This window comes from Rhinatrema bivittatum, chromosome 17 (genome assembly GCF_901001135.1).
Source record: "Rhinatrema bivittatum chromosome 17, aRhiBiv1.1, whole genome shotgun sequence".
NCBI classification, from domain to species: Eukaryota; Metazoa; Chordata; class Amphibia; order Gymnophiona; family Rhinatrematidae; genus Rhinatrema; species Rhinatrema bivittatum.
Window position 1 is genome coordinate 20,754,627 of NC_042631.1, and position 15,585 is coordinate 20,770,211.

General features: G+C 40.7%; 1 protein-coding gene across 3 annotated transcripts in view; it reads right to left on the reverse strand.

Moving 5' to 3' along the window:
• AMPD3 (adenosine monophosphate deaminase 3) overlaps positions 1-15,585 on the reverse strand; it is a 61,139-nt gene that overhangs the window by 17,458 nt on the left and 28,096 nt on the right. For all 3 annotated transcript variants that reach the window (XM_029582662.1, XM_029582663.1, XM_029582664.1), the window contains 6 exons: positions 13,733-13,952; positions 12,154-12,283; positions 7,246-7,440; positions 6,654-6,785; positions 4,695-4,858; positions 2,348-2,474 (listed from right to left, as the gene is read on the reverse strand). In XM_029582662.1, coding sequence (XP_029438522.1) covers positions 2,348-2,474; positions 4,695-4,858; positions 6,654-6,785; positions 7,246-7,440; positions 12,154-12,283; positions 13,733-13,952 — 968 coding nt within the window. The remainder of the gene's footprint in view (positions 1-2,347; positions 2,475-4,694; positions 4,859-6,653; positions 6,786-7,245; positions 7,441-12,153; positions 12,284-13,732; positions 13,953-15,585) is intronic.

A 15,585-nucleotide genomic window follows, 5' to 3' on the forward strand; every position in this document is an offset into this window, starting at 1 on the left:
TCATTCCCAGAATTAGCTCTTCCCAGAGTCGGTATGAGTAGGGCAGAGCAAGTTAACTGCCTGCATGGGTAAGGTGCTGAGTAGCTATCCAAAGCACCGACAAGAGACAGCGTTTACAGCTAGGGTGTGAGGTGCTCAGAAAGGTTGTTTATGATGGAAATTACCGCCAGTAAAAAAAAAAAAAAAAAAGCATTGCAGAGAGGCCTTTTAAGATGGCAAGGCAGCTTTTGGAAAAGCATAAAAGCCTTATGAAGTCAGCCTTTACCCCTATGTGCCACAGGGAACCTGGAGACTGCAGATCAGTTCTCGTCTGCATGCCCGCAAAAGGCCGTCTGGTTAATCTCAACTATGCAATCAGATCAGAACAGCAAACATGAAACAGCAACAGGCAGACAAAACCGCAGTACACAGAGAAAAAAAAAAGAAAAAGCTGTGCTTCTGATTCAATGCAGGAGAAAACAGAGCAGGAAAGCCAGCACTGCTTGAACACTGTTTAAGAGACTCCGCACGCCTGCAGTGACAAGAACTGGCAAACAAAGAGAAACCATTCAGCATGGACAACAGCTGGCATTTAAACACGCATCATGAGCAGGCCTGGATTTGCCAACAGGCACACTGGGCCTGTGCCTAGGGGGTGGCAAAAATCCTAAATCCGTCACTGATCATTGACAAAAACAAACTGAACAGCAGGAATGAGAGGGAAAGACTTTAAGCTATGGCCATAATAGGAGTCTTTAGCAGGGGACATTGTCAGCTTCAGGGGTTTGCTTCATTTTTTAGTGAATTGCAAGATAGAAAAAAATGTCAGTATTCAGATTTGAAAACCCAGACTCTGAAATGAACCCAGAAATGACATTTTTATGATTTTCTTTGCAATTCTGCTGCTGTAACCCTGAGATTGGGGGGTCCTTGTGTTATTACTGCTCTTGATATTTATACTCGCCTATAAAGCTTTGCACCAGTGGTTTTTCCACTTTTCTCTCCTGTCCCTTATCCTACTGCTACTTAACTGGCCACCAGACATCGTCATAAGAAAGGCAAATCTCATTAATTGCACCCACGGCTTTGGCTGGACAGTGCAGAGCACGGGGCTCCCAACATTTGTCCTGGTGACCTCACAGCCATTTGGGTTTTCAAGAAATCCACGATGAATATGCAGGAGATAAGTTTGCATAGACTGGGCCCCCAATATACACAAATACCACATGCATATTCCTCGTGGATATCCTGAAAAACCAAACTGACTGTGAAATCATCAGGACAGCCAATGTCTGGCATAGAAGGAAAAGCACTAAAATGTGCCTTCCTCCATGATCTCAGAGCAGGGGAAGGGATGCTATGAGGTAAAGTCTATTGGGGTTTTTGGCTGATGAAACAGATCCGACAGATTGTTTGCTGTCATCACTAATTAGTCAGATACAGATCAGCCAGAATGAGCAACTAATGAAATTTGCAAATGGATTTTTGCATTACAATCCCAGGAAACTTTAGAGACTGTAGGGATTGCCTTGTCAAACTTTGCCGATTCTACATGCAGTGTATTTGAAGTATGTGAAAAAAGTACAAAGGACTGAGTCCTTGCAGAGTGTCTAAGAGTTAAAAAGAACATCTGTACAACATAACAGCAGCAGCTGCCAGTGCCCCATCCTTATTGGAATATGTTGAGGGGTATGTACAGAGCCCAGCTGTTTCATGTATGCATATGAATGGATTAGAGCATAGATGCTAATCTCATAGTCATCAAAAAACTAGGCACTTTCTTTCCACAATCAATGCTTCCTGGAAGTCAGATAACATCCTTGTTCTAGTAAGGATTTGTTTCTCGCAAGCTTTGGCTGCCTTAAATAGAACTAAGAGAGGTTTGAAGTTATCGCAAGTTTGGAACTTGTGAGCGGCAGCGCCAAACTTGTGTTAATTCAGGCGCATTTTGTGTCTGCTAACATGTATACAATATGAGCATTTTTGTTTAAATATAAAATAGCAGAGGACAGACAGTTTCAATTTGTAATAAAGGTATTTAAAAAGAAGAAGATCTAGTGGCTGTGCAAACTGAAAAACAAATGGCAGTGCAACAAGTGGACCGGAAACCAGACTGAGGTAGCACAGAGCAGCCCCAGTCTGCAGTTTGATTGCTGACTCTGGCTCGTTCCCCAGGCAGGAAGGGAATACCATTCAGGGCCATCGGACTACACACTCTGTCATTCTCTTGTCAACACCAGCTGGTATGAGCCACGGTCTAATAATAGCCACCAGATTTCCCAATCACTTTCTCCCGAGCCTCTTCAGTAAAGCGTTTCCTCCAACCCACCACCCAGGCAGAAGAGAAATGAAGTCCATCAATACTTACATATTTCAGGAAAAGATGTAGCTCTTTATGATCTGAGGGGTTAATTGTTGCCTCAAATAGAGGTAAGAAGATGTTCTCTAACATTTTCCCAAAACTAGGCAGAATCTTTTTTGACCTAAATATATCACTGAAAGACACAAATAAAGAGCTATCATTTTTTAAATGATCTGGCTGATTTTTCTGTCATCTGTGTTAAAGCAGAGTCAGAACCTGGGCAGCCCTCTACACCAGGTTTCTCACTAGTGCAAAAATTAATTATGAGGTCCCCAGGAATACAAGTAAGGTCTGTTCTCAGCTTTGCCCACTTAGGAGTTGATTTTCAAAGCTATTTACGTGCAGAAATCCTGGTTTTAGGCACATAAATGGCTCTGGGCATAGAAGTGTGCCCGTAACCGGGCTATGCGCACACTGTTACACAAACTACACAGGGGCATCCCGGGACAGAGGTAGAGCAGAACTGGAACTTGCAAGCACACTTTTCAGTTTTAACCTGCATCCGTCACCCTCTCCAAAGAGGAGCTGTAATTTTACACCGTGCACACTGGGTCAATTCCCCAAGCATTTTCAAAGTTTAATAATGTCTGTGTGTACAGGTTACATGTAGGCTTCAGCCCTGCCCATGGCTATGAAATAACCATCCATGAGTGCAATTTTCTAAGTGATTTCTGTAGTGTTAAAAAAAATAGTTTACTTGCATTAAATCAGCTCTCCAAAAACTGCCATCCCTCAATGTGGTTAAAAGTCTGGGCATTCGGCCACAATGCATGGACTTTTAGCTGCACAAAGAGAAGGTTTTCTTGTGGGCATGTTCAGGTCGGGGGAGAAGAAGTGCACACGTAGACGGCATTTCCAAACAAGTGGACAAATCTCTTCCAAGCAGATTCTGCCTGCACAAAAAGCAGGTGCACGTGGCCGCGAGTGCACCTGCGCTCACAGCAGTTTTCAGAGAGCAAGTCCACGAGGTCTGGTGCACGCAGAGTCTTTGCCACAGTGCGGACAGTTTGAAAATTGCCCCCCTCCTGTTCACCATCTTGTTTGTCTCAATTGTATTCTGCAAGGCTGCCTGTAGGATTAGGGGAACGAGACTCTCTCCCCCTGTGAAGGGCTCATGCAGCCTTGGCAACTACGTAGGGAGATACTTTATGCAATGAGCTGGTTTAAATTTTCCTCCAAAAAGGTACTTAGCCTTTTAAAGCAGGGCAACAAGGACAGTTTTCAAAGTGGCTAGATTTAGCTGCGATTTAAAAAAAAAAAAAAATTTAAAAAAGGGGCAGGTAGAAAAGAAAAAGTGCACATGCAAAATTTTCAAATTCTGAGGTGTACTTTCCCTGTGGTCCCCGCCCGCAGTTAAAAAGCAGGCACAAAGGTGCCCACAGATTTTCAAAGATTACCTGCCCTGTTCAAAATTAGCCACAAGGAGGCTAATTTTATCACTGCTCGCATTGGTGCAAAAACCCCCCACGTTCCTTCCCTTGGAAAATTATCCCAGAAAAACTGCCCACGCATTTATACCTGCTGATGTGCACAGGTAGTTTTTTGCCCCCACAGAAATTATGTGCACACTTTTAAAAATTCACAAAGCATGTGTGTGGGTGCTAATCCCTCCCCCCCGATGTGGGCTAAAGGACATGCAGAGAGACCTGACGTGCGTTTTGCCCCTGAAAAATACCATCTGTGTCATCCTAGCTCATGCTTTTAATAACTGTGCCAAAGTCCTGCTTTCAGAAGCCACCCCTTTTCATGATTAGGCAGTGGTACTCCATTTTGTTCATGGATTTGGTGGAACTGAATCTCTTGTGCACACCAGGGAAGACTTCAAATGGCTGCAAACCACTTTTTCCTGTTGGTTTCATGAAACCGGAACTATCCTTTTGTCAGTTTTCTGAAGTATTTAGATGCATGGAGCTGGTGACACTTTTCCTTTACCATGTGCAGACTCCTGAATTAGGAAGCAATTCTTACACCACCTTGGATGCTTTTCAAAACAGGGACATATTTCTTCCGCATACACGTGGATCTGCTTTACTTCAGCTGTTTGCACTCTAACCTTCTCTGAGCTACCGGGGGATGGGGGCAGGACGTGGAAAGGAAGGAAGAAAGAAAGAAAGAATGAAAGGACAGAGAGAGGGGAAAGGAAGATGAAGGAAGCACAGTAATGATCAAACAAAAATCACAAGCACCGTGAAAGAAGCTCTGAAGAACCCTGCTGTACTGTCACCACCACACAAGGCAGCAAGATGTGCAATGACATGCAGTGGAACAAGAGAGAAAACAGACCAACACTGAAAGCACACTGTTTACAGAGCGGTAATCAATTAAACAGTATTAACAACTTGGGTTTACTTACTAAATTCTGGGAACCTGGATTATCCAGCGCATGTTGGGAGAGTAGACCTTGTTCTTGATGAACCAGTTTGCCAGAATGTTCCATTCTTCGGCAGAACGTCCATATATGGACAGCCGAGGTTCTGTATACTGGTATTTGCTATCTTCTAACTCTCGGGCTACTTCCTGTTAGAACAAGACAGCTAATTAAACTTGTATCATAAAGACCTTGGGGGGATTTTGTAGGACTAGTGTGGCCACAGATCTCAGCAGCATTCCTCAGAAATGGTTTAATCCGTTCATTCTGTGCTTCTCAGCTCCTCATAAAAGACATTGAGGACTTGGCTCTTCTTTCACGCCTTAAGTCCTTCGCCTATGATAGAGGTAGGCAACACCGGTCCTGGAGTGCCGCAAGCTGGTCTGGTTTTCAGGGTATTCACAATGAATATGCATGAGATATTTGCATACAATGGAGGCAGAGCATACAAATATACCTCATGCATCTTCATTGTGGATATCCTGAAAACCAGACCTATCTGTGGCATCCCATGACTAACATTGCCTACCCCTGGCCTATGATATTTGTTCATTGTATTGATTGCTGGCAGTCCCTGTGGATCATGTGTGTAACGATTTCTTTTAGAATGATATTGCTTTGAGACATGACAGTGATTTTGATGGCTATAGTTATCAATAGTTTAGTGTTAAGTGGAGATTTATTGTGCTGATTTTGTTCTGCTGTTTGTGCATTTATTGAATGGATGTTTTATTAAGTTAGATTTTTATTACTGTTATTTGAAATTGATTTTGCTGACTTTGTATTTTCTGTATATTGTATATTGTTCTGTTGGTATGTGGTGTGCTGTCTGTACCTCGCTTTGAGCTCTTAGTAGATGGTGCAAGTAACAAATGTAAATAAATACAATAATCAGATTAGCAGGAATGCCTGTTCCAGTGAATGTCACCAACATGTGAGGCCACATATTGGCTTCATGGATAGAATAGGTCAGCCCTTCTCCTGCACACTTTCTAAAGATCATTTTGCCTCACAGACACTAGTTTATCACTGTGTAAAACCAGAACCTGATTGTACAGATGCATTGGATCCATGTCGTAAAACATTTTTATGCTCTACTGCTGCACAAGAAAAAGGCTTATTTTGCAAAATTGTTGCATCATGCTTGGAGTTTTTAATGTGTGACAAATATACTCTTTTCTGTCTTCTCCCCACACCTCACAAGAGAGTTTCAGGCAAGGAGACACTGCGCAGTGAGTGAGTGTGTAAAACGCTTCTTTTCATTGCACAGGTCAAAGGTACATTTTTTACCTTTGTACAAACAGTAACCCAGATTAAAAAGCTAACAGAGGTGGAGGCAACCCAACAGCTGATGAATACATATTGTTGACTCTTTGAGTGTTATTACAATTAATTCTCATGAAGAGGAGATTGTTGGAAGGGCTGATGCCAGAGATCTTGGTGGCATGAATGGGACAGGCCAAGGCCACACCTACAGGGGGAGGGGGGAAGTCAAACATTTCAAAGAAAAATAGTAGGGGAGGACCCTGGAAGAAAGGAGGGGGGAGAGCTTGGGAGGAACTTCTTATTTATTTGTTACAGCAATTTATGTTCTGCCTGGTTTCCATACCATCTGTAACTAGCTCAGAATCAAGAACTCAGGGGAGCTGAAGAAAAGAGAACTACTACTACCCTGGCGTCAGGGAAGGACTGAGGCTATGACGGGCCCTTCCAGGGAAATCCAATGCCCTGACAGTTGCATTCAGCTGAAATCCAGCAACCAGAATACAGCACGGACTAGGAATAAGCCATTCAAAAATCAGAAATCACTTTTACAAAATAATTTTCTTCAAGAGGTTGTATTGCACAGTGCTATGAGAATAAGGAGAGAAGACCTTTTAATAATGGTAATTATTGATTTCACAAAGAGCAAGAGCATCCATGGAAAGCCACAATAGTAGTTACCTTGACAATGCGGGCAAAGTATTCACCACCGAGATAGTTCTCAGTTTTTAAGTATAGGTCCCTCAGTTCACTGGCGCCAACTGGATTGTATTTCGCATTAAACTTGTCAAATCGATGAAAGGTCTGACGACCCTGGAGAGGAGACAAGCTACAGTATTGCTTCTGCCATAGTTATGATGCATTAGATTTATTTTAACCGTATCACTGCCCAAACTGTGTACATTCCATTCAATGTCTTTTACTTGCTAACACAAGTTATTTTTGAGTTACAGATGGGCTAATAAATTAAACATTTTTCCCAAAGACACAATATTGGGGAAAAAAAACAAAACCCAACCTTTAGTATAACTGACCTATAATCTACATTTTTAACATTGCCCCTGCTTAAGTTGCTTTAAAAAGTTACGACAATGCAATAGTAAAAATGATATTCAGTAAAGCTTTTTTCCATAAGCACAGAATGGGAAAAGTCCTTTTTTAATTAAAAGGTCCCAAGTCTGTTTGGCAACTGAAGACAAAACAGTTGCATAGTAGCATCAAATGACGTTACTTGGCGATTACTGCTTTGTATACACCAAAGGAGCAGACTTACAGCATGAACATCTAAGGAGTCTACAGTCAAGTCATAGGGGTCCATGTGAAGACTATCAAAGAGTTCCTTCAGCGTCATCTTCTTTCCATCTTTCTCCGCAACAATCCTGTCCGATTCAGTCCGGTAGGTGTGCTTAATGAATCGCAGCAAGTGCTTCTGATTCATGCAAGCAGCAGCATGGATGTGAGTATCGACCTGCAACGAGAAGCCACATCCGGGAATTACCACCACAGTTCCAGTCACTTAACCACTGTCTGGTACCATTACCCTCACGCAGACCGAAGCTGTGGGTGAGAGTAATTAGCTCCTAAAAGGATAACGGGGCCATATCTAGGAAGGGTGGGAAAATCTCTCTGCGTGGTCTGTTAACACAACAGCCTTTTATACATTGTTCTGTCAGAAAGGCCAGCTCATGGTAAATGCCTTCATTTTGGCCAAATTACTACCAGTTTTTCCAGTCTCTCTCCTAATTCCTGGATCTCTAAAAAACAGTTGAATGGGATATAACATATCCCTCTGCCCTTACTGAAAACAAGCATTACTGCAACAAACATTTAACGTAGAACAAAAAGGCTTTATTGGTGGATTTACCAAACATATATGGCTTTCCAATTTAGTAACCTCTCGCCTGTTTGGGGACAAGGGATGGCTGTCATGAATATGCCCCCAAGTCCCGGAGGTTGCTGTTGGATTCCCAGCTCCATTGCTCACTCATCAGCTGTCACCAGTCTGACACTTCTCCATTGCTACTCCTCCTATAAATGAACTCCATCGCCTCCTGTGCCGTGTACATTCACATTATGGTACTTCAAAAAGACATAGGTAGCCCTCATTGTGCAATACCGTTCTCCTTTCCCGCTATCACTCTGCTTGAGAAAGACTCTTTATAGGGGGCCTTGAAGGGAGAGAGAGAGGAGCTCAGTCACAGCCCTCCAAGCACCCGCGGTAAGCCCTGATTGACATCAGCTGTTTCAGCTAAGGGCTCCCGCGGTAAGACTATCGGTTGGAGGCTGGGGCTTTAAAACCCCGGGTGAAGCGGCGCACCGCTGCCGCGACGCCTAAGCCGCGTGCTCCAAAGGGGCGCGCGCGCGGCTTAGACTGGCTTTGACTGCCATATTTTTATACAGAAATATTGTTTTGGAGTTTATGGGGTGCAAGAGAAAGGCCAAAATCACCACCTCCTCTCCAGCTACTTCAAGGTTTGGTCCGATGGATGCTCCTTTAAATAGGCTCAACCCGCCAAGAGAGGACTGCGTTAGAGACATGTTGGATGTCTCAGAGTCCTGGCACAGGCCCAACTCCTACACAGCCCTCAGGACATACAGAGGAAGGCAATACCATTGAAAATGAGGCAGCAAAAGTGAGTTTTGGAAATGTTTCTGAGTCATTTGTGGAATTTGCAGCCCCACAACCTTTGACGTTTCACCAACAGGAAGGAGTAAATGGAAGCCCTTCTGTAAACATTGGAGGCATACAGGCAGCTGCCGTAGACGCTTCTAATGTTACCCTGGGTGACTTGTGGAGAATGCTGCTAAAACTGGATACTAATGTAACTCAGATTAATTCATCCTTTTCTGCAAAGATTGGTGGAAATAGATTGTTGATTAAAGATCGGGGAAAAAAATTAACCCATTTAGAATCTAGGGTTAATAACTTATCATTGAAAATTCAAAATGCTCAAAATGTTGAAACTAAGTGCATAATGAGATTGAAAGTTAAAAACTTACGATTTGTCAATTTTCCTTATATAAGACTTTTATCACCCTATGAGATGTTTGTAAAGTATCTTAAGGAAAATTTAAGCATATAAAGATAATGAGATTCCAACTCTCTCTAAGATTCATTATTTTCCTCTTCAATTGAAAGATACTCCTGGGGATCAGGGTGAACTGCAAACCCCAGGAATATCAACCTTTTTAGAGGAATCTATAGATATCATAAACAAGAGCAACCCTTTTTGTATCTTTCTCCTTAGAAAAGGATAAAGAATTCATTTTTGAAAAATTTCTCAAAAATAAATAAATAAATAAATAAATCGGGATTTGTTATTTTGTGGTCAAAGAATTTGTATTTTCCCAGATGTTTCAAGGGCCACTCAGGTGCGCAGGAAACAGTTCCTGGTTTTGAAAAGTAAGACTATTGAATCGGGTGCAACCTTTTATTTAAGGTTCCCATGTAGATGTTTAGCTAATTATCAAGGTAAGAAGTTTATTCTTAGTATACCACAACATCTAGAAAGGTTTTTGGGCGATAAAGAATTAGCAAAGGTAAATCAGGTCGAAGCAGCAGAAACAGGTCCGTAATATAGAAAATGTCTCCCTCTCTCTCCAGTTAAATGTATCATAAGAGGTTTTCTTTTTGAATAAGATCCCCATTTATTGGATAAATGTGTCAATTATGATTTCTTTTTGACTGTTTCTAGTTTTTTGTGTACAAGTTTGCCTGAGATTGTACACAATTTATTGCTTTAAGTTTGAAAATTTTATTCATTGTTTTGAATTTAAAAATTGAATAAAGTATAAATTGAAAAACAAAAAGAAAGACTCTTTATAGCAGCATTTTCTTATAGACTATAAGTCTTATATATCTTGGACCCTATGTATGGTGGAGTTTTCTCTTAATTTGTACCTAAGGGAAATACGTTTAGTAAACAAGACCCTTCAAGAGGAAGAGAATTCTAAATACATTTCTACAAGTAAAGGAGTAACTGCACTAAAATCAACCACCAGTCATGGAATAAATTGAGAGACAAAGTCATAGGCAATAATTTTGTGGTTGTAAACAAAGGATGAGTTTTTCCTCGCACAATTGTCAAAAGATTAGTATTCCTTCAGGATACACAAGAATTGGCATTCCCTTAAAACAGTTTGGAAAACCCTCAGGAAGGCTAGGATTAAGGAAACCCGTAGAAAGGTTTTAAAAAGGGCTAGGAATGCCTTGAGAAAGTTAGAGAGGAGGCCAGGGGACCATGGAGAAGACTTGGATCTCTTCCAGTTGCCTACTGTTTAACAACCATAGGAAAGGTCATTTTAAAAATAATTCCTTACAATTTGGGAGCCATTTATCCTGACTCGGAGCGATAGAGTATGTAATGAATTGTTGAATTCATTGGAGATTTGAAGAACTTTGAGAATTAGACTTGCTGTTTTAGAAGGAGGCAGGCTATGGTGGTGAGGCAGAGAAGAGGGGTTCAAGGTAATGTACGACTGGGGATTGTTTACTATTTCTTGTTATTTGCAGTATATCACTTGTTAGTTGCACTATATCTTTTGCTCTGTTTCCGGCTTTTTCCTCACCTCCCGGTTCACTACCCCCCGTTCCCATTTTATGTACTTTCCACCTGTCAGTTCGGACGTAAACCGGTATGATGTTGCACACTAATGTCAGTATATTAAAAAAAGTGTTAAATAAATAAAATTAAAAAAGAAAGAGAGAGGAAATTTATGCCAAATATGCTGTTATACTGATTGTCAGATGGGCTGTGACAGAAATGATCTTCCCATTTTGTTATCTGGATTCTTCCTCAAAAGGTTTATAAACATAAAAAACTTAAAAAAAAAAAAAGAAGTCTACATTTTATAAATGCCATTGGACACTTGGGGACGTGTGTTGATAATTTGCAGCCTCTCGGAGGTGGTAGCTCTGATTCTGAAGGGCCTGCGGTATTTTTCCGACACATTCACTTCTGCAGTGCCCTGGGGAGAGACTCCTCATTGCCATTGGTGTTGGCCTTTGCTGGTTCAGTGTTGCAGAGCGAGACACATTCCTCAACTCTGGTTTCCTTGCCCTGAAATGTTGTTCATGGTTTGTTTATCCTCTGCCCACGCTGTACAGCTCAGGTCGCATTTTGGCTGTTTTAACTGGGGCCCCAAGAGGGTCAGCATAATGCATGTCCGGAATCTGATTGGCCAACAGGAGGGTGGCACTGTAGTGAGACAGAGTTATTTCTAGAACAGAAAATCCCCCTCTTTATGCAGTTAGCAGATATTTTTTTGAAGTTGCTACTGCACAATCCCTGCCAATGTTGAGGGAAGGACAAGATTCTCTGCTATACTTTACCTCATGGGCCCAATTTTCTATCAACATAGAATAGGATAAATCGTTTTGATAACAGCTTTATATTGCCATACTATATTGTTTTCTCCTCCAGAAACTTGTCCAAACCTTTTTTAAACCCAGCTACACTAACTGCCTTAATCACATCCTCTGGTAATGAATTCCAGAGCTTAATTATGCATCGAGTGTATGGCAATCAAAAAGAAGCGTGGTGTAGCACTTCCATTTCATAAATGACTAGACGCCCACATTGTGAATCAGGTCATGGACATAGAGGGAAGATGGGTTTCTGCATTGGTTGTTACTGGAGGCAAAAAGTTCACTTTTTTAAATTATAGGCTCCCAGTACTGACAACTCGTGTCTTTTTCAACAGCTTACTTCTCACATCATGGGTGATGAGCCTACTAAAACCATTACTGGGGTTGATTTTAATCCACCTTTGGATCCATTGGACCTGATTTAGTAAGGCTTTTCTCCCATTCTGTGTCTATGGGAAAAATGCTTAGAAAATTAGGCCCATTATTGGATAAACAATCAAAAATAACACTAAGTCACAGAAGGTCATGTCCAACCTCATGACTTCATTTTTCATACACATCTGTGCTTCCTTTCTTATTTTGATCAGCGAGGATTTGGGGGGCCTCAATGTTTCTTTTTTCCATTACTGGTACAACACACCCGCAATATCTCAAGACCACGCTATTCCCATGGCATGCAAAATTCCAAAGTGGAAACCGCCTCTAAAGTTACAGAACATCCTCCTAAAAGGGTTCTGTACTAAGATCACTCTTCCAGCAGAAACCTCCACCCCAAAAGATGCAGGCGAAGGAATCTTTTCACACATATGGTACCTTTCTAACGTTGTAGAAATCCCGGTGCGGTACACTTTTCAGCTCTTTCAGTTCTGACATTTCATTTAACATCTCATGAAGATTGAACTTTGATCCTAGAAAGTTGAGTCTTCGATGGCAATACGTTTTCCTGTAGAAAATGCATATTATAAAATGTGTTAGAAAGCTACTTTGTGATGAATATGGGTTTTTTTTTTTATTATTAAATACTGAACTTCAGCTACGTATTTAATAAACTTTTATCTCATATGACCTAAAGTCATATCCAACTTCTGGTATTAGCATGGTCCTTCACGATTCACTATGAAAGATAAGAAAACGTTTAACATGGATAATGTAGTAATGGTATGAGAAAATGGAGGGGAAAAGTACTATTAAAAAAACAAACAAAAAAAAAAACACACGACTATACAATTTCTATGGGATTTCTCAAAGTAAGTAGAAAGACTGGAGATCAAAATAATTCCGTATGCCTCCTCCCTTTGTCTTGCAATTTGCTAAATTTCACAGCATCTCAGTGAAGCAAGAAGTGCAGAAATATTATTCCGAGAATACAATCTGTCACGATTAGCAGAAATTTATTTTTGACCACTAGCTCCTCCTCTCTCTTTTTCCTTCCTGTTAAGTCAGTACCCATGCTGGATTCTGGTGCCATGAGCCTTTATTCACAACTACCTGTGGATTTCCACCCACCCTCCCGCTGTTCCTGAGGCTGGGAGCCAATGCAACAGAGCTCCATCAGGAATCCTGTATCACGGGCTCTAAATCCAGCCACTAGGTGTCACCTTCAACAATGACTAGGACTACCTCTTCTTCCATTGCATCCCTAGCCACGGCCAAACAAGGGTGCAGAGCACCCACCTTGGAGGATCGATCCGTGGACCTTCCACATGACAGTGCATAGTCCTGCCACGCAATTACAAGGCTGACTCAGAAAAATGTTTTTATACAGCATAGACCAGTCTTTGCTTCATAAAATAAGAACTGCTGAAATCTCTTTCAAACCAATCTTAGTGTAGCTGCATATTTGGCAAAGCTTGAGTCAATAAATGTGTGAAAGGCTAGAGCACTTTGTGACTGCTAAAGCTATCAATTGGCACTAATGAATGCTGCAAACTCTATAAATAACATCTAACTAGGGAACTGAGGCAGGTTTGGAAGCATTTACTGACAGCAACGTTCTGTCCAAGTCAGTCTGATTTCCAAGGTGTACGGCGCCTGAACAGGTATGTACGTTCATACACATCTGTGTGCGCACATGTTGTGTGAAAATAAAAATCAAAGCATGAACAAATTTTCAGCCTCCAATTTTACCTGGATACTGCTCAGTTACCAAGGTAAAATCTTTTGAAAAATGCCTTCAAAGGACTTATTTACATTTTTTGAAGCATAGTCAGTCCTTAGAAATTAGGAGGTCCTTATGATGCTATAAGAGATTGAAACAGATCACATTCATAATACCGGCATATTCTTGTGCTTTTATAAGACAGAATGGTGCTAAAGAATGAAAACTGAAGTCATTTTAGCAGGGGAGAAAACAGTCAAATTGGTGCACTTTAGAAAAACCAGACAGACATACGTTGGGCCATCAGTGATGAGAGCAAGAATGTGACTGAGATCCAGGGTGTAGGTCTCCAAATCTGGATAGGGCATACTTCGAGGCTCTTCGTTCTCCATCTTTTGTACGTTACCATAAATGTAGGGAATACCCCCCTTCATCTTCACCACATAGTCCAGGTTCTTGCAAGCATTTTCAAGATTGTAAGGGTCTTCTCCCTCTCTTGGGGGTGGATGCAGATCTATAAACACGTGATAGGAAGAGGTAAAATGAAACATGTGGATTAAAAATTACCAGGGAGGAGAGATCGCCATTATACCTAGAGTTTCTTTTACAGTGCAAGCCATGCTTCACAAACAACTAGACAGTAGAGTCAGTAAGAGTTAGACATAAATTAGGGTATGTTATGGATGTTGAAATTAAGCACTTAATAGCAGCTAGCAAAGAAAAATCTTTATCTTAAGGAAAACTGCAGATCACCCAGCAAATGCAGAGGTCTTTAGATTTTACAGTAGGTTATATATGTCACCCCCCCAAACTTACCCATCAATTGGTTAGTGTCTTTGTAAGCTTAACATTTTCTAACTGGTTAAATCTCTTATCTTATATGCAAATAATATTGCATTCTTGTATGTCATATGATTTCTTGTAAGTTGAATTCAGAAGCAAAACTTAATGCTGACCTTTAACATACTTTAGGATTCAGGCTAACCCTTAACATTTTAACATTAATACAGCCATGGCTATTTCCAAAAGTCTGATCAACTCAATCTTAATATGATGTTATCATCATATTACCAACTGGTCTGTCTTTGCAGAGAACCCTCTCAAAGCACCCTTACAGATGAGTTTGTGAATTTTGACTGCTGAAGATTTGCTACATGTTTTATCATGTGTATATGATGTTTCAATTATATGTTATTTATTTATTTAAAATATTTATAACCTGCCTTATCCTTCATTCAAAGTGGCGAACATAAAATTACACACAATGAATGAACATACAGAAAAATCAAATGAAAATTAACACAATATCTTAAACCAGGCACCTCAGACCCTGAAAGATAGACATAAAAGCCAGGGAAAAATATTACCCCTCTAATTGAAAAGCTTGCTTAAATAAAAGAGTAACTATTTTCCCAAAGGTTTTACTGCAGGATTGTAAACACAAATTTTCTGGTAGGGCATTCCAGTGGATGGGACTGGCTACAGAAAATGCCTTCTCTCTAGTCTCTGTAAGGTAACATCATAACATAGCAATAACAGCAGATAAAGATCAAATGGTCCATCCAGTCTGATTTGCAGAATGCACGGTATGGGGTAGATTATAAATGTGGAGGGTGGCATACACACTTGGAGAAACATCATTATTTAACAGTTTGTGGATAATCATTGCAATGTTATATTTAATCCTCCACAAAACTGGATGCAGGATTGGTGCAATATATCCCAGGAATTTGACAAGACCAGATCAACAGTAATGTTGACAATGTGATAAATACATATAAAATAAATATAGATAAGAAGTCAAAAGGATAGGTTGTCAGATGGCATTCTGATGGGCAGGTTTAGGAAAATGAAAGCAAATTTCAGTTTATATACAGATAAGATTTGCTTAAAGAAAAAAAATAGTATTAATATTCCAGTATTTTCTTCCGAGTACAAAGGTTATGTTGGTCTCAAATGACATTCTTGCATATGATAAGTAACCCAATGCAAAAGGCACAATGTTCATTAAACAAGTGATGACTATCCTCTTCTCCACGCCAGTCATACAAAATTTCATAACTTTTCTGACAATCTAAACTTGTGGATTAAACCGAGGCCGATACAGAAAAGTGCACGTGAAAACAAAGCACTCTGCGTTGAGCGCC